The sequence below is a fragment of the Pseudonaja textilis genome, chromosome 3 (genome assembly GCF_049901715.1).
Source record: "Pseudonaja textilis isolate UNSWEBS1 chromosome 3, rPseTex1.2, whole genome shotgun sequence".
Taxonomy (NCBI): Eukaryota; Metazoa; Chordata; class Lepidosauria; order Squamata; family Elapidae; genus Pseudonaja; species Pseudonaja textilis.
Window position 1 is genome coordinate 197,116,664 of NC_141992.1, and position 27,045 is coordinate 197,143,708.

The following is a 27,045-nucleotide window of genomic DNA, read 5'->3' on the forward strand; positions in this document are numbered from 1 at the left end:
GCAAGCGTGCATGCACAAGCACGCACACAATTTTTGGCACAGGAGCCCAAAATGGTTAGCCACCACTGGTATAGGGTCTTCTGCTTGAGCAGGTGGCTGGACTAGAAGATCTCCAAGCTCCCTTCCAGCTTTATTCCGATTGAAATAATGGGTAGGGTATTCCTTTCCCCTTTTAGAAGTTTCTTCCATGACTTACAACAGTTCATTTAGTGACCATTCAAAGTCACAACAGACCTGAAAAAAATGACTTATGACCATGTTTCACACTTACAACTTTGCAGCATCCCCATAACCACGTGATCCAAATTCAGACGCTTGGCAACCAACTCACATTTATGATGGTTGCAGCATCCCAGGATCCTGGGTTATCCTTTTGCGGCCTTTTGACAAACGAAGTCAATGAGAGAAGCCAGATTCATTTTACAATCCTGGTGACCCCCGAGGGCACAGATAAATCTCCAAGCGGCCTCAACGACTCTCAGAAAGAGTACTAATGACCAGATGACCACAAGGGCTACAAATCCTTCTATCCTCCACCAGTCAGTCAGAACCGAAGAAGCTTCGTGGATGAGAAGTAAAACCCCTTCAAGGAAAAACATTTCCAGTTCTAAAACAGAATAGAATAGAATTCTTTATTGGCCAAGTGAGATTGAACACACAAGGTATTTGTCTTTGGTGCAAATGCTCTCAGTGTACATAAAAAGAAAAGATACATTCATCAAGAATCATAAGGTACAACACTTATTGGTAGCCATCGAGTACAATAAGCAATCAAATCATACTAGGAAATAGTCAATGAAAATCATTAGGATACAATCAACAAAGTTACAGTCATACAGTCATAAGTAGGAAGAGATGGGTGAAAGGAAGGATTAATAGTGATAGTAATAGTAATGCAGACTTAGTAAATAGTTTGACAGTGTTGAGGGAATTATTTGTTTAGCAGAGTGATGGCATTCAGGGAGAAACTGTCCTTGTGTCTAGTTGTTCTGTTGTGCAGTGCTCTACAGTGTCGTTTGAGGGTAGGAGTTGAAACAGTTTATGTCCGGGATGTGAGGGGTCTGTAAATATTTCCACAGCCCTCTTTTTGACTCGTGCAGGATATACAGGTCCTCCATGGAAGGCAGGTGGGTAGTAATTGTTTTTTTCTGCAGTCCTAATTATCCTCTGAAGTCTGTGTCTGTCCTGTTGGGTTGCAGAACCAAACCAGACAGAGGTGCAAATGATAGACTCCGTAATTCCTCTGTAGAGCTGTATCAGCAGCTCCTTGGGCAGTTTGAGCTTTCTGGGTTGGCGCCGAAAGAACATTCTTTGTCGTGCTTTTTGGATGTCCATTTTAGGTCATGTGATATGATAGAACCCAGAAATGTGAAGGTCTCTGCTGTTGATACTGTGCTGTCTAGTATTGTAAGAGGTGGTAGTACAGGAGGGTTTCTCCTAAAGTCTACCACCATTTCTATGGTTTTGAGTGTGTTCGGTTCTACATTGTTCCAGTTGTCTCTTGAAAAAGCACCGTTGGGACATCCTATCCCACTGTCCCCATAGAAAGCTGCTGACGAAATGCAGCTTGCAAACTTGCTCGATGGGCCTTCATTTTCTTCAACAATCATTCCCAATTTCTATTTCTGAATAGTATTTGTCCCAAGGGCCAGTGTCCCTTCATGGCCCAAGTTTAGCAATTCTGTGTGGCGCGATCTAATTGTGCTCCAGCCAATACGTTTTTTTAGGAAAACACAAAATGGAAGAGGCACTTAATTGGAGCAGCAGTGCTGCAATGGGAATAAACGCAACGGACTAATGCAAGCTGGATGGTTGGGACTGCTAATTGAGAAGGTCTTTAAATACCCTTGATAAAAAAAGGTTGTATAGAGGCAGCTTTCTTGCTTCCCAAAACAATGCAAAGAAGCGACACCAGCTCAGATAACAGATAATCAGAGTTAGGAGGGACCATGTAGGTCATCTAGTCCAACCCCTCACCCAAGCAGGAGACCCTACACCATTTCTGAACAGATGGCAGTCTAGTCTCTTCTTGAAAGTCTCAAGTGATGGCGCTCTCGCAACTTCTGAGGGCAAGCTGATCCATTGGGTGGATTGTTCTCACCGTCAGAAAAATCTCTCCTTATTTCCAGGTTGAATTTCTCCTTGTTCAATTTCCATCCATTATTCCTTGTTTGGCCTTCGGGTGCCTTGGAAAATAGCTCGACCCCCTCAAATATTGGAAGACTGCTATCCTGTCTCCCCTGGTCCTTCTCTTTCCTAGATTAGAGCCATGCCCAGTTCCTGCTAAAATTGCATCAGAGTCAAAGCCAGCAATTTTATTCTTTATCACTTGATCATTTTGTAGTCTGGAGCTGGAGTTTAGACGACACCTCTATGTGCAGAAGAACCATCTTATAGTCGACGCCTGATTCCCCAAACCACCCACAAAGTCAAGGGATGGCAATCAGTGCAAATTCACACTCATCTTCCTCAGACCCCTTTTCTCACAAGCATCATGGCTGAATGAAGTTGATGGTGTAGGGCCGGCTATGTGAAACATGGACTTTCTCACCTTTGAAGCTTTTCATGGGTTGGGGCCATCTTGGAATCATAGGTTAGAATGGTTAGAATGGAAGCGACCTTGGAAGTCTTCTAATCCAGCTCTCTGCTGAAGCAGGAGACCCTATTCCCGTGTTGGCGAACCTATGCCACATGCAGAACCATTTCCCACAGCATGCGAGAGGTTGCCCAGAAGAGCCCCACTGTGAATGCGCGTGTGCGCCGCCACCCGACAACTGATGGTCAAGCATCCGGCATGCACGCGCCGTGGGGCGAAGGGGGCTGCGCGCAGGAGATGCACGCGCGTGCACAGGGATGCGCTGTGCACGAGGGGAATCATGCGTTCCTGCACAGATGCACTGCGTGCAAGGGGGGATCGCATGCCGGCCCAAAGATGTGTGGCACGTGAGGGGGAATTGTGCACACCTGCGCAAAAGGCATGTGGCACACGATGGGAGGATTGCGCGTGCATGTACAAAGATGCATGGCGCACGTGGGGTGGAACCGCATGCGTATACTCAGATGCGCTGCGTGTGAGGGGGAATCGTGCGCGCATGCTCAGCGGGAATGAGGGGAGCAGCACGCATTGCCTTCTGGGTGCTGGCATGCGAGGCGCAATTATTGGCATGGGAGCCGGAAAAGTTTAGCCTTCACTGCCCAATACCATTTCAGATAATTGTCCAGTCTCTTCTTAAAGACCTCCAGTGCTGGAGCATCCACAACTTCTGGTGGCCAGCTGTTCCACTGGTTAATTGTCCTCACTGTTAGGAAGTTTCTTCTTAGTTCTAGGTTGCTTCTCTCCTTCATAAGTTTCCATCCGTTGCTTCTTGTCCTTCCCTCTGGTGCTTTGGAAAATAAATTGACCCCCTCTTCTTTGTGTCAGCCCCTCAAATACTGAAATACTGCTACCATGTCGCCCCTGATTTTTCTTTTCTTTAGACTAGCCAGACTCAAAATCTGTAGCTGTTTTTCCTAGGGTTGGAAGGGCCCCTGTTCAACCCTCATTTGTCCACATCCTGGGCAAATGGTTGTCCAATCTTTTCTTGAACATCTCCAGCAATGGAACATCCCCAGCTCCAGGAGTCAAGCTCTTCCACCGATTTAATAGTTCTTACCGTTAGCAAATTCCTCCTTATTTCTAGGTTGGATTTCCTTCTGTTGAGCTAACACCCATGACTTCTTGTCCTAGCCTCAAGGGCTTTGGAGAATAAGTTTACCAATTTTTCCCTAGGACAGTTCTTCAACTACTGGAAGACAGCTAATCATGTCTCCTAAGTGCTTTCTCTTCTTCGGGTTAAATTTACCTAGTCCCTTAAGCCGTTCATCTTAAGAGTTTAGCCTCCCAGAACCTTGATAATCTCCTTGGCTCTTTTCTTCACCCTTTCTAGAGTCTCAGCGTTTTTTCTGTATCATGGTGACCAGAATTGGACACAGTATCCCAAGTGTGGCCTCAATGCTGCGCTATTGAGTGGTACTATAACAAACGTTCTGACCCAAACCCTTTTCCAATAAAACAAACACGAACCAAAGGGAACAGAAACCTTTTATTGGATTCTTACAAATCCCCAGTTAAAACGCTGCTGCAAACTAATTAACTTTGATAAGCACAAACCTCGCCAAAACTGTGTGAGGCTGCCAAGAAGAACAAATAAGGTTACCAGGAAATATTTTACAACACAAGAGTTTTCAAATACTAACTAAGATACTGCAATGTCCATGAAGCTCGAGTTTCAAAACGTCTTTGCTTCCTGCAAAGAACGTTCAATTCACAGCTGGCTTTTGTCTTCCTGAAGGAGGGGCCATTACCTTGCAGCCTTACTCCCAAGTCGTTCGTGCTGCTGCAGCTGCTCTTTCCTGTGAGCAATCCTGAACGTGCGCACATTTGGCACAGGCTCCTCGGGAACCTCCTCATTGCTGCTGCCAGCCCCCACAATCTCTGAAGGCAGCAGTCTACTCCCTAATGGTCCTGGCCCCTCATCTGAGTCCTCGCTCTCCTCAGCCGTCTGCACCTGCTGCTGACTAACCACCACAACAAAGGACCATCTCGTTCTAGGTGTTGCTACCCAGACAATTTAGCAAGAAGGGCATGTTTGAGTACCATCAACCAAGGTATTGAAAGCTGGAAGGAGCCACGAGGCATGCCTTCTCTGCAGTAGCCTTCTAGAACATTCTCCCTATCTGTATTGTCTTAACTCTTGTAATTGTTTTTATGATTGTTGGCTGACCATAGACACTGGTTTGAGATAGATGGCTGTACAAATGGAAGATCAAGGGGGAACATGATAGCAGTATTCCAGTATATTGATTGATTGATTGATTGATTGAATTTATATTGTCGCCTATTTGCCCATGGCGACTCGAGGCGGCTTACAGAATGTAAAACCATATTTAAAATAAATAAAAAAACAATAAAAACTAACAAAAAGAGTCAAATAAATTAATAAAGTGCAATAGAACAAAATCTGGAAATAAATTGCCCTCAACTCCCACCCCACCGCCCTGCCCCGGCGACAGCAAATCACAGGAGCCATTTTTTTAAAAAAATATTTTTTATTTGATTTATTTGATTTGTCAATCACTTACAAGATAATAAGTATAAACATAATTATGAATACATGAAATGGATACGTATAAGAAAAATAAAAGAAACAATAGGACAGGGACGGTAGGCACATTGGAGCGCTTATGCACGCCCCCTACAGACCTCTTAGGAAAGGGGTGAGGTCAAGAGTAGACAGTCTTAAGGTTAAAGTTTTTGGGGTTTGGGGAAGAAACCACAGAGTCAGGTTGAGGATTCCAGACATTGACATTTGATGGATTTCATTTCACTCTGGGTTCCCCAGGCCGGCTATGAGAAGCTGCCCCAAAGAGGAGGGGGTTAATTTATTTTCCAAGGCACCAGAAGGCGAGATAATGGATGGAAACTCATCAAGGAGAGAACCAACCTGGAATTAGGGAGAAACTTCCAAACAGTGAGGACAATTAACCAGTGGAACAGCTTGCCTATACACACACACACACACACACACACACACACACACACGCACACACACACACACATTCTACTTCAGTAGGAGTTGGACTAGAAGACCTTCAAGGTCCCTTCCAATTCTGTTAAAGGTAGTCCTTGGCTTACAACCACAACTGAGCCTTAAATTTCTGTTGTTAAGTGAGACATTTGCTAAGTGAGTTTTGCCCCATTTTACAACTTTCTGGCCACCGTTGTTAAGCGAGTCACTGCAGGTGTTAAGTTGGTAATCCGGTTTTAAGTGAATCTGGCTTCCACACGGACTTTGCTTGTCAGGTGGTGGCCGAAGGGGATCATATGATCTTGGGACATAGTCATGGTCGTAAATTTGAATCATTTGTCAAGCATCCGCATTTTGATTGGGTGATCATGTGGATGCCGCGACCAACAGTTGTTAAGTGTGAAAAAAAACAATCAGACGTCACGTTTTTTCACTGCTGTTGTAATTTTGAATGCTCATTGAATGGACTGTTGCAAATTGAGGATTGTATTCTGTATTCTATTAAATAAATCCATAAATTTGTTGCTTCTTCACAGAGACTGATGACTCCACCATCTTTGTGGTGGGCACGGTGATTTATCGCAACCTAGCTGGGATCCTGGGCCTTCAGAGGTAAGGTGGAGATGGATGGATGGATGGATGGATGGATGGATGGATGGATGGATAGATAGATAGATAGATAGATAGATAGATAGATAGATAGATAGATCTATATAGATCAGATATGGGATTCAATTTTTTTTACTACCGGTTCTGTGGATGTGCTTGGTGGGAGTGGCATGGCTTGGTGGTCATGGCTAGGTGGGTGTGGCAAGGAAAGGATCAGTGGTGGGATTCAATTTTTGTTTACTACCGTTTCTGTGAGAGTGGCTTAGTTTGTGTGGCAAGGCTTGGTGGGCATGGCTTGGTGGATGTGGCAGGGGGAGGATACTGCAAAATCCCTCCCACCCCACTAACCTGCTTTCCAGCTCTGTTCTCCTGTGCAGGGCAACAAAAGGAGACCCAGCTGATCAGCTGGGACTTGGGAGGCAGAGAATAGATGTAGCGGGGCCAGTCAGAGGTGGTATTCTGAACTACTCAAAATTTCCGGAACCAGTTCTTCAAACTACTCAAAATTTCTGCTACCAGAACTGGTCAGAACCTGCTGAATTCCACCTCTGATTAGATAGATAGATAGATAGATAGATAGATAGATAGATAGATAGATAGATAGATGGATGGATGGATGGATGGATGGATGGATGGATGGATGGATGGATGGATGGATGGATAGATAGATAGATAGATAGATAGATAGATAGATAGATAGATAGATAGATAGATAGATAGATAGATAGATATGGGAAAAGCTTTGCTCTCTTCTATGCATAATAGAATCCTCTATGCTACTAGGCTAAAAATCCTTGGTTTGGATAATTTTGAACTGTGTTGCTTGTAGTCAGACTTAGGTATTGCACACAAAATTGTACGCAGTAATGTTTTATGTGTAGGTAACCGTTTTTGTTTTAATCGCAATAATACGCATGTGAGCAATCGTTTTAAACTCAGTGTGAATCGTTCTAAACTTGACTGAAAAATATGACTTTTGTGCGGCAGCTGTTCAGATGCAGTCAGAGACACTGACACAAACTTGTAGCCTTTTATATAAATATAAATGTGGTTAATGTTTACACGTATAGCAGTTTTTGTCATCCTCCAGAAAAGGAAGAATGTAAGATAGTCAGGACCATCATGAGGTAAATCTAAAACAGTATACAGAACACGCAGAAGAAAAGGGCTGGAAAATTTATTGGGGGTCTTTGCTATATTTTTATAGGAGAGAGGGGGGGAGGGAGGGAGGGAGGGAGGGAGGGAGAGAGAAAGAGAAAGAGAAATGGATGGCTAGATATTGATACATATATAGATAGATACATATCGATATAGATCTATAGATACAGATAGATATATATCGATATAGTAGATATATATCGATATCGATAGATATAGATATTTGTTTTCTGAATAAATATATTTTTTCTGAATAAATGTTTTCTGAATAAATATATATAAATATATAGATATTTATACATATCGATATAGATACAGATAGATACAGATACATATAGATACATATAGATATAGGTAGATAGATATAGATATGTAAATATAGTTAACATTTAAATTTACAGCAGTCTTTGTCATCATCCAGAAAGAAAACACACAAAGATAGTCAGGAACACAGGAACATCATGAGGTAAATTAAACAGTATACAGAACACCCAGAAGAAAAAGGTGGGCAAATTTATTGGGATTCTTTGCTGTATTACTGGCATCGTTGCCTTTTTATATCTCTGGGGAATTCTGGGGGTTGAAGTCTACCCATGTTAAAGTTACTAAGGTTGAGAAATGGTGTCATAAAATTCTCCCCATCAATGCTTTTCTTCTCTCTGGATGTCCTTGAACCAGATCGTCAGGACATCATCCTGAGACGACGTCTCTGTTGAAAATTAACACATCCTTTGTTATTTCTTCATTGCATATTGTACTTCACTGCACTGCAGTAGCTGTTTCAGCAATGGCTTGCTGATTCAGATGTACTGAATCTATAGATCCAAAAGGGCCTTCAGAGAGATCTAAAACCTCATTCCACAGCAGAGAATTGGAAATCTTGCTTTTTCAGTCAGAGCAGGGAATCCATGGTGCCTCCTAAAAGCCGATACAGTGATCCCAAAGGGATCTGCAGATCCAATAAAACTGCAGCTGCCTCTATTTTTTTGCAGACTTTGCTAGGGGATTATTGTCTACAGGTATCATGAGAATGAAACGGAATCGTAGCTGAAATCTCTTGTTTGATTTTGACCACAAATCCATTAACTACCTTGGTATCCTCCTCTCAGCTGGAAAGCAGAGATGGATAAAAAGAACCACTACAATCTTACGGAAGAAGACAGTGATGAAGTTGGACAATTATCAAGAAATCCTAGGTTGCAGTAATATATATAGAGGGATAGAATCAAGACCTTGTGAAGTGTTAACACCACTTCATGAGGCCTTGGTAAGGCCCTACTGCATCCAGTTTTGGTTGCCACGATGTAAAAAAGATGCGGAGACTCTAGAAAAAGTACAAAGATAATTAGGGAACTGGAGGCTAAAACATATAAAAAATGGTTGCAGGAATTGGGTATGTCTAGTTTGATGAAAAGAAGGACCAGGGGTAATATGATAGCAGTCTTTCAATATCTCAGGGGATGCCACAAAGAAGAGGGGGTCAACCTATTCTCCAAAGCACCTGAAGGCAGGACAAGAAACAATGAATGGAAGATAATTAACAAGAGATCCAACCTAGAAATTAGACATTTCTTGACATTGAGAACAATTAACCAGTGGAACAGGTTGCATCCAGAAATTATGGGTGCTCCATAACTGGAGGTTTTTAATAAAAGATTGGACAACAATTTGTCTGAATCATCCAGCAGAAGTTCACATACTTTGAGTCCGTGATGTGGGCAGCTGATGGTGTGGAAAAAACTTGAGTGAAGCAAAAAGAAGTCAAGGGTGGAAGGACATCTTGGCGTGTTGCAGGATGAGCTGCACATGGTGCTGGAGGCAAGCTGGGAGGGAGAACATTGGACCATAAACTCCACAAGAGCCAGATCCAGCTGAGTGCCACTGCACTGACTGCCCTTTTTTTTTGGTCACGATGAACACGTAACGTGAATAAACGTTCATTTCTCAGCCATGCAGTCTCTGACAAAGCTATGTCTGCGGAAGATTTATTTTTATATGGAACTCACTTAGAATTGTAGCGTCTTCCTTTGTTTACAGTTTCTCTCAGTTGCTTTGAATGACAAAGATCCCATCAGGGCAACTTGTAGCATTAAAGTCAGTATGGGAGATGAGGATGTTAATAGTCTCCAATTAAAATCTCCCTGAATCTTCCTTTCCTTTCCTTTCCTTTCCTTTCCTTCCCTTCCCTTCCCTTCCCTTCCCTTCCCTTCTTTCCTTCCTTCCTTTCCTTTCCTTTCCTTCGCTTTCTTTCCTTTCCTTTCCTTCCCTTTCTTTCCTTTCCTTTCCTTCCCTTCCCTTTCCTTTCTTCCCTTTCTTTTCCTCTCCTTCCTTTTCCTTTCCTTTCCTTTCCTTTCCTTTCCTTTCCTTTCCTTGTTTTCTTCCCTCCCCTTCTTTCCTTTCCTTCCTTTCCTTTCCTTTCCTTTCCTTCCTTTCCTTTCCTTTCCTTTCCTTTCCTTTCCTTTCCTTTCCCTTCCCTTCCCTTTCCTCTCCCCTCCCCCTCTTTCTTCTTCCTCCTCCTCCTCCTCCTCCTCCTCCTCCTCCCTCCTCCTCCTCCTCCTCCTCCTCCTCCTCCTCCTCCTCCTCCTCCTCCTCCTCCTTCCTTTAACAATATTTTAAAACAACCAAATAGTGGAGACTTTCCCACTCAGTTCAGGCATTCAAAAAGATCACTAGAGTCCTTTTTCCTTACTGCTAAAAATGATATATTTTGTTTTTTATGGTTAATTTTTCATCAAAGACAGACCGAGTGCTTATCTGTACAACTTCTTTCTCACTAACTGATATTATAGCTTTGCATAATTCTTTATTTCTATTTTTTTTTCTCTTTTAAAAATATATATTTTAAAGAAATTCTTTAAAAACCAGGCACACAAATGTGATTTCAGGTTACTAATCGCGATCTTTGAGGATTTTTATAAAGCTTGCTATGAGGGACTTTGAGAAATCCAATTTATAAGGCATTTCATAAGCATGATTTCTTCTTCTTAATGGTCTCCAAGAGAGGCCCAGAGGGATAATCTTAAATTAATGATAGTGATGATATTAAACAAGAGTGATGGTATTAAAATAATAATAATAATAATATGCAAGTTTTTTTATCTACTGTTGCTCAGCATGTGTAGGCATAGTTTAAAAATCAGCAGGTTGAAGCATACAATTTTGGAAAGTGTAAACAGCGCACTATGATATTTTGATCTGATTTTTAGTAGCTGTAATAAATTTCAGGACTGTAACACACGCCAAAACATTCAGTTTTAGTTGCCGTGATATTTTAAAAAGATATTGAGATTCTAGAAAGGTTGCAGAGAAGAACAACAAAGATAATTAGGGGACTGGAGGCTAAAACATATAAAGAATAATTGCCGGAATTGGGTAAGGCTAGTCTAGAAAAAAGGAGGGTTAGGGATGACATGATAGCAGTCTTCCAATGTTTGAAGGGCTACCCCAGAGGAAAAGGATTCAACTTCTTCTCCAAAACACATGAAGCAATGGATGGAAACGAATCAAGGAGAGAAGCAACAGAACCAAGGAGAAATTTCCTGACAGTGAGAACAATTAATCAGTGGAACAGAAGTTGCCTTCAAAAGTTGTGGGTCTTCCAACACAGGTAGATTTTAAGAGGAGATTGGACAACCATTTTTCTGAAATGATATAATGTTTCCTATTTGATCATCTTTTCTTAAAAGCCTCCAGTGTTGTTGTTGTTAGTTACGAAGTTGTGACCTGCAGTGATGAAGCCCCACAACTTCTGGAGGCAAGTCATTCCCCCAATTAATCATTCTCAGTGCTAGCAAATTTCTCCTGGGTTACTTCTTTCTTTGATTCGTTTCAGAATAAGAATAACTAGGGTAGCGCTCTTTCTCCAGGAGAGTGGGGATCCGCTATCCTGCCCCGCCGAGGCTTCGGCGCTGCCATGCAAGGGCTGCAGACCCAGGGAATGTTAGGAGGAACCTCCCCACAGCCCCGCCAATCACAACTTTGTTGTTGCTGCCGCTGGCCAAGCCACTTTACAACTGACTCTGGAGCTTCGTTACTGCCACTTCTCTGCTCTTCCGGGTTAATTTGATCGCTCGGGGCCTGGTAAGAGCCTAAAGAGCGAAGAAGGTGGTGAGACCGTCCCAGGGCCACTCCATGTGGCGGGTGGCCATTTTGAAATTGCCGGGTGGCCATTTTGTTTCAGAGGAAAGCGCTTCCCCAGGGCCTCACAGTCTCCTGACTTACCTGGCCTAGGCAACAGGCAGCACCTCCATGGAGGAAGCTCACAGCACCCTTAGTGTCTGCTCTGTTAGCTAGATGGAGAGGGAAGCCCCCCAATCTGGGCCCAAATGACTGGAAGAAACCCAAAAGATAGTCCAGTCTCTAGTCCAAATCTCCTGCTCAATACCATTCTGGGGCAATGGTTTCCATCCATTGCTACTTGGCCTGTCCTCAGATGCTTTGGAGAATGGGTTGACCCCAGCGATGGGATTCAACCGGTGTAACATGTTCGCTGAGCGCATGCACTGCATGTGTGTGCACAGCATTTTGAAAACAGCCATTTTTAGCTAAAACTTACTTTCTGCTGCAGATTGAAACAGCTGAGGCATGGCAATCTGCTGTGCCGCATGAATCAGCTTGGCTGCAAAACATGGAAATAAAGGATAGACTAGATGTCAGGATTCTGGCAGTTACCCCCATTTAAATCACGAGTCTCGAGCCAAACTTCCAAAACTTAAAAAGGATTTATTGGGACTTAAACTGTCCAGCGCTGCCTGGGTGTAGCCAACTCTGAGACGCATAATTCATTGTCACCCTTGACCCTGGTTTTCCCCCCTACCCCCTGGGTGTATCATAATTCATATTCTCCAATGGGAAGAATCCATAGCCCAGAGTCATCAATCACGGTCTCCAGTTAGAATTTTGCGTGCCAGAAACTTCGGTCACCTAGTTACTATCTTTGAAAAATATTTATGGAATGCACTTTCGCTTTTCCAAGCGCCTGCACTGTCCCCCACCGCCCTTTCTGTTAGCAACTCTAAAAAGACTGGATAAATATGAGTTGACACTAGGGCAAAGGCAGGTGGGCGGGGCCAACTGATCAGCAGAACTACCGGTTTGCCGGAACCGGTCCCACCCCTAGTTGACTCTCTCTTCTTCGTGACATCTTTTACCAATTGGAACCCTGTCATCCCCTAATCCTTCTTTTCAATTGACATCTGTCCATTATGTGGGAAAACGAGGTATAAATTATTGGAAGGAATCACTCAAATGACTATTCTTCTGTTGACCTCTCTGAATACTCTTCCATCTTTCACTGTTTAATCTGTTTTCTTCCTTCTCTCTAGGAATACCACAGTACTCAATTCACGCATCATCTCCGTGACTGTCAAGCCAGAACCTCAATCCCTGGTTGCCATGATGGAAATAGAATTCTCCCATTTGTATAATGTAAGTCATCATTCCTGCCTTAGAACCACTTAGAAACGGTTTGGGGTGGGAATAGAACTTAGAACGAATTTTCCTCTCGGTTGAAAATTTTGCTGAGCACGAAGAAGGAAGGTATTCTGACCTAGGCTGCCCCAACAGCACAAAGCCAACGCCTCATCCCGATAAACCACTTTTATTTAGTTTACGGTGAATTCCTCTCCAGCAAAATCCTGGCCAACAGTCTTTTTAAGATATCTCACCATTTCAGACCTTTATCAGGCTTTATTGGGAAAGTTGCCAGGCCGATATCTTTCAGAGGCCACAGCGTAGCAGACAATACTTGGCAAGAATGCAGGAACCGATGTTCACCCAAATGAACTAATGGTCTCCTGCAAAGCTGCGCTCCCCTTTCGCTCCTCTTTTATTCCCTTTGGGAGGAGCCATTCGCCATCCACCTGTGGCTTTAATCCCAAGTCGACCCCTGTTCCTTAGCTGTTCCCTTCTTCTGGCAGCTCTGCACATGTGCACACTGGGAACAGGCTCCAGATGTTCTTCTTCCTCAGTGATGTCTGGCTCAGAAGGCAGCTGATAACTGTCAGACAGCCCTGGCCCCATCTCTGCCTCCGATGCAGAGCACTGATTTCTCCAGACTCCGGGACTGGCCCATGTACCTCCCCAATCTCCTCACTGTCTGAATCCGCTGCCAGCTCTGCTGTCCGCTGGTGAGCCACAACATGAAGTTAAAATACAAAGTGCAGATGTTAGCTAGCAAATTACAAAGTCTGTGTTATTTGCCCCTCACTACCCGGAGATATTCCTGGTTATAGGGACCATGATCCTGGGCTTCCTGGAGATTTTAAACACTAGTCTTCAAGAAGCAAGGGTCCATCAACCACATCTTGAATGTGTCCAAGACAAGTGTGTGGATGTTCTTTCCAGACGGAGATCTTTCTTTCCATCTCTGCATCAACTTTGAGTCTCTTCTTCTGCTGTTGGCACAGAGACAAAGCCCTCCACCTCTATGGGACTCCTGGAGACCTCCCTTCAATGATCCTTTTTCAGTGCCCTCTTCCCAGAAAGAAACATGAGAAGAAAGGTAACAACTTGTCTCAGGCTTCCCAGCTCTGAGGTCCTTGGTTCTCTCTGAGCTTGGTTGTTTCTTTGCAGACGTCTCGTTATCTAGCAATGTTCACTAAGTGTATTGATGATGCTACCTAGTTGGGTGAATGAAATGTCTGCAAGAAAACAGCCAAGCTCGGAGCGTACCAAGATCCTCCTCCTCCTTTTTTTCAAACCCACTCTCTTTTATCACTGATGATGTTATCTGGCTAGATAATGAAAGATCTGCAAGAAAACAAGCTGAAAGAGCATCAAGGACCCCATAGTCCTCCTCTTCCTTTTTTCCAAACCCACTCTCTTTTATCACTGATGATGTTATCTGGCTAGATAATGAAAGATCTGCAAGAAAACAAGCTGAAAGAGCATCAAGGACCCCATAGTCCTCCTCTTCCTCCTCCTTCTCTTTCTCCTCCTCCTCCTCCTCTTTGCAAACCCCACTCCCTTCTAGCACTGAGGATGTTACCTAGTTGGCTCATGAAACATCTGCAAGAAAACAACCCAGCTCAGAGAGCACCAAGGACCTCACAGTCCTCCTCCTCCTCCTCTTCCTCTTCTTCTTCCTCTTTCTCCTCCTCCTCCTCCTCTTCTCTGCAAACCCCACTCCCTTCTAGCACTGAGGATGTTACCTACTTGAGTCATGAAACATCTACAAGAAAACAATTGAGCTCAGAGAGCAAAAAGGAGCCCAACAACGATCTACAAATATTATCTTCTATGGCTTCCCAGGTCTCTCTCCAACAGTGCTGATCTCAAGTAAACACCTACTGCACGTTTTCCATTTGCCTATGCTGGATAAATACTTTTTCTTTAAATCAGGAGGAAGCCACAGTCTTTATGGTGGCCTGGAATCCATAAATAATGTCTATTTTTTTTCATCCAATCTTACCTACCACCAACCTTGACTCCTAACTGTGCTTCCCCTGGCATAGAAAACGACAGATCCCATCTTGTCATTTAGAAATTTGTCAGGAGGAGATGTCAAAATATAGGCTTTTTAGGCAAGTTGGGACACACACACACAGACACACACACACACACACACATCCACAAACACGGATTAAAGGACTGCATGATTGATACGAGCATCACTCTGTGAATTGCACTCTGAGTTATTATTTATTTCCTTTTCTCTCCAATCAGGGAACCACCAATCAAACCTGCATTGTCTGGGATGAAGCTGATGTGTAAGTCAAGTGGGTTTATTGATTTGTTGGTTTGTTTTTGATTGAAAAAAAAAAACACAAAACCACAAATGTATTGGCTGGGGTGGCTGGCAAGAGCTGCGTTTGGAGGAAACGGAAGGTGTGGTCAGATGTGGTCTTCACCATTCAGTTCCACCCCTATTTGATTTGGAGGGATGGTTCCCAGCCAACGTAACATCCCCAGCCCCTGATCCACGGCCCGATGCCAGGCTATGGCCCACTGGAAACTGGGCCATGCAAGCCACCGGTGAGTGTGCAGTGCTGCATTTGTGAAAGGGGTATGCGTGTGAGAAGCCATCCTCTCTCTCCCCACCCAACCGCCATAAACAGAGCCGTAAAATTTGTGGATCGCTGCCACATGCTGAATAAATTGCCTGATGGTCTCCCCTCCCCATTTTTATCTGTAGCTATTTGGGGATAGATGGATTTGCAATAAGTAAGTAAGTAAGTAAGTAAGTAAGTAAGTAAATACAAAATCCTATTCAAACCTTCCTCAAGGTTGACTCAGCCTTCCATCCTCCCGAGGTGGGTAAAATGAGGACCCGGATTGTTAGGAGCAATATGATGACTCTGTAAACCACTCAGCAAGTGCTGTAAAGCACTATAAATTAGTCTATGTCTAAGGGCTATTGCTATCTTCCTTCCTTCTTTCCTTCCTTCCTTCCTTCCTTCCTTCCTTCCTTCCCAATGGTTAGAATACAGTATTGCAGACTAATTCTGCCCACAGCCAGGAGTTCAATCCTGACTGGCAGAGGCTGACTCTGTAAACCGCTTAGAGAGGGCTGGAAAGTACTTTGAAGTGGTATATAAGACTGAGTGCTAGTGCTAAGTGTGAAGGAAAGGAAGGAAGGAAGGAAGGAAGGAAGGAAGGAAGGAAGGAAGGAAGGAAGGAAGGAAGGAAGGAAGGAAGGAAGGAAGGAAGGAAGGAAGGAAAGAAAGAAAGAAAGAAAGAAAGAAAGAAAGAAAGAAAGAAAGAAAGAAAGAAAGAAAGAAAGAAAAGCAGGGAGGAAAGGAGGGAAGAAAGGAATGACTGGGAGGGAGGGAAGGAAGGAGGGAGGGAGGAAGGAAGGAAGGGTTATCATGGTATAGTGGTTAGAATGCAGTATTGCAGGCTAACTCACTGTCAGGAGTTTGATCCTAATTGGTTCAAAGTCAACTCAGCCTTCCGTCCTTCTGAGGTCAGTAAAATGAGCACCCAGATTGTTTGAGGGCAAGATGCTGACTCTGTAACCCACTTAGAGAGGGTTGTAAAAGCACCGTGAAGTAGTATATAAGTCCAAGTGCTAGTGCTATTCCTCCGGATGTTTGAGCGCAAAATGATTGAATTTGAAAACAAAGCAAAACATAGACACATCAGCCAAGCTTCCATCCTACATTAATGCATGGGAAAGAAATAGCAAGAGGTGAATGTAGAGGTTGAGAAATAAATCTGGTAATTTTTTTTTTAGAAGAGTCTAGGAAATAAATGAGGCCCAAAACATGGAGAGGTTCTTCTTTATGAATGTAGATCAGGGGGAAAAAAAATGTTCAACCGCTTTTGTAGCTATTTTCATTTGGAGAGTGAGGGAAAGAGTACCTATTGAGTTCAGCTTCCAAACTGCATAATTCATAGGTCTATGAAACTGGTTCAGTCTTCACGTTCAGCAAAGGTTCTGCCTAAAATTACAGATGCTGTTCACTGATTTTGTAAGTGGAATGCCACCTGTTTGAATCCTTTCTTTTTCTTTGTACTCTCTCTCTCTCTCTCTCTCTCTCTCTCTCTCTGTCTCTCTCTGTCTGTCTGTCTGTGTGTGTGTGTGTGTGTGTGTGTGTGAGAGAGAGAGAATATATAGGTAGAGAGAACACATTTCCATCATAAGCTCATCTGCATTTAGATGGATACTTAAGCAGTATAGTTACTAATTTTCTTTTTTCTTTTTCCTTTTGATTTAACAAACCTGGTCTGCCTGAATGGTTAGCTTCTCGTCAGTCATGTCCCAATGGTTACGCTAGAGTTGGATGTGACAAAGGAACCAGAGAGGGTTTGGTGAACTGGTGTAATAATTTTTATTATATTTATTAAAAAACTTTCTTTGAAACATTGGAAAAAGCAAAAGAGAGCATTGTCGGTTTCAGAAAAGGCAAGCACAGCCACACACCTGTCTGTGTGTGTTTAGGATTCACCTGTGGAGGTGGTTGGCAGCATTGATGAGTAGGCTGGCTTGGTTGCTCAACAGCGAGACCCTGCTGAAGTGAGCCAGCAGTGTCATATGAAAAGCAAGGGTCTTCAAACTTGGCAAGTTTAAGACTTATGGACTTCAACTTCCAGAATTCCTGAGCTAACATGACCGGAGGAGAAATTCTGGGAGTTGAAGTCCACAAGTCTTAAAGCTGTCAAGTTTGAAGACCCCTGCTATAGAGGGACAATCGAGAGCATCCTGTCATATCGCATTACAGTCTGGTTTGGAAGCATTGCTGCTTCCGACAGGAAGGTGGTGTAGAGAGTGGTGAGGACAGCAGAAAAGATTATTGGAAGTTCACTTCCTTGTATCCATGACGTGGCATATAACCGACGCTTGAGCAGAGTCCCAGGATTGTCTGGGATGCTACACATTTGAAGAACGGTTGCTGGAATTGGGTATGTTTGAGTTTAATGAAAAGAAGGACTAGGAGTGACATGATAGGAGTCTTCTAGTATCTCAGGGGCTGCCACAAAGAAGAGGGAGATAACCTATTCTCCAAAGCACCTGAGGGCAGGACAAGAAGTGATGGGTGGAAACTAACCATGGAGAGAAGCAACCTAGAAGAAATTCCTGACAGTTAGAACAATTAACCAATGGAACAACATGCCTCTGGAGCAGAGGTGTTATTCAGCAGGTTCTGACCAGTTCTGGAGAACCGGAAGAGGAAATTCTGAGTAGTTCAGAGAACAAGCAAATCCCACCTCTGACTGGAGATTTTACAGTATCCTTCCCCTGCCACTCCCACCAAACCACGCCCAGAGAACCAATAGTAAAAATATTTGACTGCTCTAAAGGTTGTGAATTCTCCAATACTGGAAGTTTTTAAGAAGAGATTGGACAACCATTTGTCTGAAGTGGTATAGGTTTCCTGCCTGAGCAGGAGGTTGGACTGGAAGACCTCTAAGGTCCCATCCAACTCTGTTATTCTATTCTGTTCTGTTCTGTTTTGTTCTACTCGACTCAACTCTACTCTACTCTACTCCATTCCATCCCATCCCATCCTATCCTCTTCATGACCTGTTTTCCTTGTTACCTTTGGGAGGGGGCTACATGATATCCAAAGCAGGATATCCAGATTTTGCCACCATTTTGTTCCATGCACTTTCAACCTTGTGAATTCTCAAGCTTCGTCTTTCCACTACGTATTCAAGATGGACAGTGATTAATATACCGGTATATATGTTTTGATATGTTAGGGTGTATGTATGTATGTATGTATGTATGTATGTATATAGCTTGTGTATATGTGTGTCATGTATGTGTACACTTTTGAGAGCAGGCAACAGAATTTCATTTTTAATGTGTGCCAGTGTGCCCACAGTGAAAAAAAAAACAATAGAAGTTATCATATCTTATCTGATTTGCAATGGGAAAAGAACATGTGTGGTTGTTGGGCTATGCTGGCATTGACGGTGTGGATGATGCAAACTACATTCTGTATTTCTTAGAGTCTTTGAAAGAAGCAATTCTTAACCGATTTACAATACCCTGGGAGCTGATTTTGTGGTGGTCTCCTTTCCCTCCTCTAGTCCTCTGCTTAAAACATGTCTCTTCTGATACAGATGCTTGGGAAGGCTTGTTTGATTGTTTGGGTATTGTGAAGGTGAACATGCAGGAATGGTTGGTAACGTATGTTATATATTATGGTTTTAATCACTGGTGGTATTCTACTGGTTCAGCCCGGTTCAAGCAAACCAGTGGTTAAAAAAATGCTACAGTTCAGCCGAACTGGTAGTAAAAAAACAGCTACAGGTTCGGCCGAACTGGTATTTCCTTTTTTTCCTCCCAATGATCGGCTGTTCCGACAATCAGCTGTGCCAGGATCTCCCTCGCTGCCCACCTAGCCACACCCACCTAGCCATGCCCACAGAACCGGTAGTAAAAAATATTTGCATCCCACCCCTGGTTTGAATGTTAGGATTAGTCTGACCTATCCAGACATATTAAAATATAAAACATTGAATAACAGAGTTGAACAAAAAACCCTGGAGGTCTTCTAAGCCAACCCCATGCTCAGTCAGGAGAACTTACATTATACTGGACCAACGGTTGTCCAATGTCTTCATCAAAACCTCCGGTAATGGAGCACCCACAAACTTCTAGAGGCAAGTTGTTCCACTGATTAATTAAACAGTAACGGAATTAATTAATTCTAGCTTGGCTCTCTCCTTGACAAGTTTCCATCTCTTGCTCCTTGTCCTGACCTCAGATACTTTGGAGAATAGGTTAACTCCCTCTTTTTGGCGGGGGGCAGCCCTTCAAACATTGGAAGACGGCTATCACCTCAACTCAAGTCCTTCTCCTCGTTAGGCTAGAGGCATAACCACTTCCTACAATCATTCATCGTATGGTTTAGCCTTTGACAACAACGGGGTGACCTTAAACCAACTTCTGCCTCTCTCTAAGCCCAAGCTATTTTACAAGAAGTCCTTGACTTATGACCCGTTGCTTAGCCACTGTTCAAAATTGCAACACATTTTTAAAAAAAACACAACTGAATGGATGATGAAGAGAAGAGGGTGGGCCTCTAGTTGGCAGTGAAGCTGCCTGTTCCCATTTTCTCCTTTCTAAATCTCAGAAGGAAGAAAGAAATCCACTCCCCTTTTCAGTTTCCCCCTTTTCATGCTCTGAATCGCTCACAATGCCAAAGAAGAGCTGGCTGGCTGGCTGGCTGGCTGGCTGGCTTGGGTAATTCCATGGCCTGATGGATTCCCTTTCTCTATGCCAGGGAGCAGGAAAAGGAGGAGGAGAAGGAAGAGAGGGGGAGGGGGAAGGAGGAGGAGAGTGAGGAACAGGAGAAGGAAGGAGGAAGAGGAGGAGGAAGGGAGGAGAAGAAGGGGAGGTAGAAGGGGAGGAGGAGGAAGAGGAGGAGAAGGGGGAGGAAAGGGAGGAGAAAAAGGGAGGCAGAAGAGGAAGAGGAAGAGGAAGGGAGGAAGTAGAGGAATGAAGGAGGGAGGGAGGAGGAGGAAGAAGGGAAGGTGGACGAGGAAAGGAAGGAGGAAGGGAGGAAGTGGAGGAAGGGAAGGAGGAGGAGAAAGGGATGAGGAAGGGACCAGGAGGAAGAAGAGAGGAAGAGGAGAAAGGAGGAGGAGGAGGAGGAAGGGAAGGGGAGGGGGAAGGAGGAGGTGAGTGTGGAATAGGAGAAGGAAGGAGGAAGAGGAGGAGGAAGGGAGGAGAAGAAAGGGAGGTAGAAGGGGAGGAGGAGGAAGGGGAGGAGAAAAAGGGAGTCAGAAGAGGAAGAGAAGGAGGGAAGGGAGGAAGTAGAGGAATGGAGGAGGGAGGGAGAAGGAGGAAGAAGGGAAGGTGGAGGAGGAAAGGAAGAAGGAAGGGAGGAAGTGGAGGAAGGAAGGAGGAGGAGAAAGGGATGAGGAAGGGAGCAGGAGGAGGAAGGAGGAAGAGGAGAAAGGAGGAGGAGGAGGAAGGGAGGGGAGGGGAAGGAGGAGGAGAGTGTGGAACAGGAGGAGGAAGGAGGAAGAGGAGGAGGAAGGGGGAGAAGAAAGGGAGGTAGAAGGGAGGAGGAGGAAGGAGAGGAGAAGGAGGAGGAAAGGAGGAGAAAGGGAGGAGAAAAAGGAGGCAGAAGAGGAAGAGGAGGAGGAAGGAAGAAGTAGAGGAATGGAGGAGGGAGGGAGGAGGAGGAAGAAGGGAAGGTGGAGGAGGAAAGGAAGGAGGAAGGGGGAAGTGGAGGAAGGGAAGAAGGAGGAGAAAAGGATGAGGAAGGGAAAGGAGGAAGAGGAGAAAGGAGGAGGAGGAAGAAGGGAAGGAGGAGGAAGGGAGGAGGAGAATGAGAATGGGAGGCAGATGGGAAGGAGGAGGAAAGATGGCGGAGGGAAAAGAGTAGAGGACTTTTAGCTCCCGCATCTCTGCTTTTACTACCTTTCACCCACACACACACTCCTCCTTCTTCCAAAGAGAGTCTGCCCATATGTGTGTGTGTGTGTGTGTGTGTGTGTGTGTGTGTGTGTGTGTGTGTGTGTTGTTACGTCCATTCAGAAAGTTCCCATTTCCCAATTGTGTTTGGCTCCAGTTGTGCCCCAGCCAAAGGGGCCTCTTTATAGGTTTCCATGCTTACCAGTCACACAAATCTCTTCGGTGCTCAGCCCTGAAAGTTTAATTGACTCTACAGAGCGGGGGGGAAGAGGGAGAGCAAAGAAGGGGGATGGAAATTTGAGAGGGGAATTCCTGGAATTAAAAAAAAAAAACAGAGAAGCCACCGATCCTGAATCCCCAATGAGATACTTCCAAGACAGCCAGGGGCAGAGGACCAAAGAAGAGACCATCCATCACACACCCTGGACAGGAGGTCAGTTCAGAAAGTTGGTATAATGTATCTCAGTTCCTCTGTTTTCCAGCTCTGGGATTGGGTGGGTATAGGGAGAAAGTACAAGCCAAGATTTGGGATTGACAAGATGGATAAAGCTTTCTTTACGATTTCAACTGGAGGCTGTAGGGAGGGAGAAGCTAGAAGCCATGATATGGAATTGACGGGACAGATGAAGTGTTTAGGATTTGAAGGGGAAAGTGTAGGGAGAAGGTACAAGCTGAGATTTGGGGTTGAAAAGAGAGAGAAAGCTTTCTTTAGGGTTTGCATTGGAGGCTGTAGGCAGAAGCTACAAGCCAGCATTTGGGGTTGACAGGACAGATGAAGTGTTTAAGATTCAAAGAGGAAGGTGTAGGGAGAAACTGCAAGCCGAGATTTGGGATTGACAAGACAGATCAAGCTTTATTTAGGGCTTGAACTGGAGGCTGTGGGCAGAAGCTACAAGCCATGATTTGGGGTTGACAGAAGAGATGAAATATTCTTTAGGAGTTGAATAGGAAGAAGGTACAAGTTGGGATTTGGCATTGACAAGAGAGACTAAGTTTTCTTTATGGTTTGAAGTGGAGGCTGTAGGGAGAACCTACAAGCCGGCATTTGTGGTTGAAAGGAGAGATAAAGCATTCATTCGGGTTTGAATGGGAGGCTGTAGGGAGAAACTCTTAAGCCAGGATTTGGGGTTGACAGGACAGATAAAGCATTCTTTAGGGTCTGGGAAGGATGCTTTTGGGGAGTGGATCTCTGGGTAAAGCCTCCTAGAGTTGACTCTATCCTACTCAAAGTAGGAAGTAAAACCAGTGAGAATTGCAAAAAAGGACGTTGTGGAGGACTCTGAGTTAAACAAGCCGGCTTTGGGGGTTTGCCAGGCGGCGTTCTTCTTCCGTAAAAGGAATATGGTGATGGTGGTGGAAGAGAGCAGAAAAAAAAATGGCTGGATATTTTTACACAGAATCTATCTCTAATGTTGATGTGATATCCATGTACACGGAGGTCTGTTATATGCTCTTGACTGTGGGATCTTTGGCGCCCTCTGAGCTTGACTGATTTCTTGAAGACGTTTCATTACCCACCTGGGTATCATCATCAGTGTTAGAAGGGAGGCGGGGTTGCAAGGAGGAGGAGGAGGAGAACTACGATGTCCTTATTGCTCTCTAAGCTTGGTTGTTTCTGTGCAGATGTTTCATTATCTGTCTAGGTAGTATCATCAGCACTAGTGCAGGCTGAGCTCGCTTTGTGTTTATATACTGTAGGGAGAAATATCCATCTGGTTTAGTTCCAAGCTGGGAGAAACACACTGGAAACATGGAGGCTGATTGGAAAGACGGTTTATTGATGAAGCAGAACTACATGGGTCCTAGGTAGCTGACCACATGGAGTTGAGGCTGAGGGGTTTTTATACCTTCTCTTGGGCTTTGAACTTGAGCTTGCTGTTCCTGTGCAAGGACATGTATTCTACTGGCTGCTATCCGACTCCCATGGAGCCGTGTACAAATCTTAGGAGTTTGTCTGAGCTAAGCTTGGTTAAGTTTCGGGCTGATACAATGAAGGGGCTGCTTGTTGGGCAATTTTTATTATGGCTGAGGGCGAACCTTACCTTTGTTCAGACTTTGCTGCAGGGAGTAATGGATTACCGAACCTGCATTTCTAAAATCTGGCCTCCGCTTAGTATCTGCTTGGGGCTGAGTTTCTGTCTCCCTTAAGATTTTTATTTCTCTTTTAGGGGAAATATGTTATCCTGCCTTTTTTAAATATTTCTCAAAATATTTCATTCTTCTAGGAGAGAGGTGGGTGCTAACTTTCTATAATACAGTAGGGTGCCGTGCCAGTGTTGGTGGAGGTGTGAGGCTTGTAGAGCCAATCTGGAATTTTAAAAAGTTAATCCTATCTGAAAAAGACCCATTGGTTATTATGAACATGAAAGAAAAGTTAATGTACTCTTCACTCACTCCCATCCAGTCTGGTATATCTGTTTGGCAGCTTTTTTTTTTTTTAATGTTTACACTTCATTGCTAATCTTCCCACGGCCTTGCTAGAATCAGAATAAAACAGATTTTTGAGGGTTGTAACTCTTTAGCATTCTCCTCGCAAGTCAAAACCCATAAGCCTTTATCCAGTTTTTTCCAGGAACTAAACTCAGCAGAGATTTCTCCAGTGTGATGAAATACAAGCCAGGAAGAAAGGAAGAAAAGAAGGAAAGGAAGGAAGGAAGGAAGGAAGGAAGGAAGGAAGGAAGGAAGGAAGGAAGGAAGGAAGGAAGGAAGGAAGGAAGGAAGGAAGGAAGGATACTAAGTGAGAAGGAACAAGGGAGGAGAGGAAAAGAAAAGAAAGGAAAGGAACGAAGGAAAAAGATGGAGAAAGGAAGGAAGGAGAAAAGGAAAGGAGGGAAGGAAAGAGAGGAAGGGGCAGGGAAGAGAGGAAGGAAGGAAGGAAGGAAGGAAGGAAGGAAGGAAGGAAGGAAGGAAGGAAGGAAGGAAGGAAGGAAGGAAGGATACTGAGTGAGAAGGAACAAGGAGGAGAGGAAAAGAAAAGAAAGGAAAGGAACGAAGGAAAAGATGGAGAAAGGAAGGAAGGAGAAAAGGAAAGGAGGGAAGGAAAGAGAGGAAGGGCAGGAAGATAGGAAGGAAGAGAGGAAGGAAGGAAGGAAGGAAGGAAGGAAGGAAGGAAGGAAGGAAGGAAGGAGGATCTGAGTGAGAAGGAACAAGGAGGAGAGGAAAAGAAAAGAAAGGAAAGGAAAGAAGGAAAAATGGAGAAAGGAAGGAAGGAGAAAAGGAAAGGAGGGAAGGAAAGAGAGGAAGGGGCAGGGAAGGAAGGAAGGAAGGAAGGAAGGAAGGAAGGAAGGAAGGAAGGAAGGAAGGAAGGAAGGAAGGAAGGAAGGAAGGATGGATACGGGTGAGAAGGAACAAGGGAGGAAAGGAAAGGAAAGAGGGATGAGGGAGGGAGAAAGGAAGGAAGGAGGTATGTGGGTAAGGAAGGAAGGGAGGGAAGGAAGAAGGAGGTATGCGAAAAAGGGAAGGAAGGAAGGAAGAATATTGGCTGAGGAGGAATGAGGGAGGAAAGAAGCCAGCTGGGGAATTCTGGGAGTTTGTCCACACATCTTAAAAGTTGCCAAACTTGGACACCCCTGCTTTAAGGAACTGTGGAGGCAAACATTCCCTGGATGTTTTCCTCAGAAAGAGGAAGAAATGTTACTTGGCTCTCCTTTTCCTTTTAATTAGAAATTTCCTCTTCCCATGCACTGCTCTGCTACTCAGCTCAGCCTTTTGTAACAGAATGGAAGGAAGGAAGCTTTGACACTTGATGTTGGTTTTGCAGGCAATAAACGTGGAGATAAGGATGGGGATTATCTCCTTTTGATCCTGATTGTTGAAGCGGAGACGGGAGGACATAAATGGCTAGATCTCATTTCCCACCAAGATGGATTTTCCCCCTTCTTTTTATTCCTCCTCTGCCAATTACCAGTATGCAGAGCCATCAATGGGATGCTGAATGCTTTCGGTCTCTGCGTTTATTATTATTATTATTTCTCTGTGTTTGTGGACCGTTTTGCTAAGTGGGGGTCTGATTCTATAGCATCTCAGCCGAGAGCTGGATGCGTTTGTCCAGAACGGGTCAGAAGAGAAATTGTCAGAAGGCAGGGGTCTTTGACACAAATGCATACAAATGGCTTATTAATGTTTCTTTACTGCTTCTTGGGGGAGAAGGCAGAGGCCTGGGCTGCTTCAAAAGATGTGTGTGTCATCCCTGAAGCTAGATGGGTCGAGATATCGGAAGCTAAAAAGGATTTGAAAAGAAGGCCAGCCAGCAAAGGGGACATTTTAAATTTTAACAAGAGAGAGAGGGGGGAGGGAGGGAGGGAGGGAAAGGAGAATGAGAGGGAGAATGAGAGGGAGAATGAGAAATGAGAGAAAGACAAATAAGAGACAGAGGAACAAAGAATGAGAGAAAATGAGAGAGAGAATGAAAAAGTGTCTGTGAAAGAGAGAAAATGAGAGAGAGAGAGAGAGAGAGAGAGAGAGAGAGAAGAAGGAAAATTAGAGAAAGAGAAATAATGAGAGAGAGAATGAGAATGAAAGAGGATGAGGGAGAGGAAGAATGAGGGAGAGAGAATGAGAGAAAGAATGAGAGACAGAGAGGAACAAAGAATGAGAGAGAATGAGAGAGAGAATTAAAAAGTGAGTGTGAGAGAGAAAATGAGAGAGAGAATGATAGGGAGAAAGAGAGAATAAGAGAGAGAATGAAAGAGAGAAAGAATGAGAGAATAAAAAAGGATGAGAGAGGGGGGAAATGAGAGAGAGAGGTAAAAGCTGGAATTAAAAAAAAAATTGAATCAAATCCATGCTATTTTTTCCCCCTAATAATATTCACCAACTCCAGTTCCTTTTCAAACCACCTTTAATTTTGATGTCAGAATTACATATAAGAGTGGGCAGAACCTACCGAGATATTTTGTTTAATTAAATGAATGGGATGCAATGAGCATGCTCACCGCACATTGTGATTGTGCCAGTGGTGGGATCCAAATTTTTTTACTACTGGTTCTCTGGGCATGGCTTGGTGGGCGTGGTGTGGTTTGGTGGACGTGGCTTGGTGGGTGTGGCAGGGGAAGGATACTGCAAAATCCCCATTCCCTCCGCATCCCACTAACCTGCTTTCCAGCTCCGTTCTCCTGTGCAGGGCAACCAAAGAAGACCCAGCCGATCAGCTGGGACTCAGGAGGCAGAGAATAGACGGGGGCGGGGCCAGTCGGAGCATTTACTGGTGATCTTCTCCGTTGTGTGTTAAACAGTTGATGTACGCCAATCCGCTGTGCCACACAATTCAGCTGAGCTTGAAAACCAGGTTATAAAGCACAAAAGAAAGAGAGCCAGGGCAGGAGGGCTCAACAGCTGATCGTGGTTCACTCACAGCTGATCCTTGGAGCTACCGGTTCGCCTGAATTGGCCCGAACCAGTAGAATCCCGCCCCTGCCTAGATGGTCTGGGCCCATATTATTTGAAGGACTACCTATTCCCAGTTAATGTCTACCTGACCCACCAGAGTGGGGAGGCAGGATATGTGACAGGCCCCTTCTCTTAAGGAGGTCCGAGAAGAAGGGAACATCACCCCTGCAGAGACAATACTGACTCCCAATTGGACACTCTTAAAAGGCCCCGAAGACATGATTCTACCAACAGGCCTGAGGAACCCCGTTAGATATGGAACCCTTCACGCGGTGAGTTGGATTGTTGCTACCGAGAGAGTGAAGATGTATTTGCTTTTGTGTTGGAGTTTTATTTCAGTAAGATAGATAGAAAGAATTCTTTATCGGCCAAGTGTGATTGGACACACAAGGAATTTGTCTTGGTGCAGAAGCTCTCAGTGTACATAAAAGAAAAGATACATTTGTCAAGAGTCAGAAGGTACAACACTTAATGATAGTCATAGGGTACAATCAACAATCAAATCCT

The 27,045-nt window shown here is 44.2% G+C and overlaps 1 protein-coding gene across 1 annotated transcript in view; it reads left to right on the forward strand.

Annotated features, from left to right (window-relative positions):
- Positions 1-27,045, forward strand: part of ADGRB1 (adhesion G protein-coupled receptor B1) — a 268,637-nt gene that overhangs the window by 123,815 nt on the left and 117,777 nt on the right. Inside the window, exons 14-16 of the mRNA XM_087931808.1 lie at positions 6,104-6,179; positions 12,659-12,761; positions 15,000-15,043. Coding sequence (XP_087787934.1) covers positions 6,104-6,179; positions 12,659-12,761; positions 15,000-15,043 — 223 coding nt within the window. The remainder of the gene's footprint in view (positions 1-6,103; positions 6,180-12,658; positions 12,762-14,999; positions 15,044-27,045) is intronic.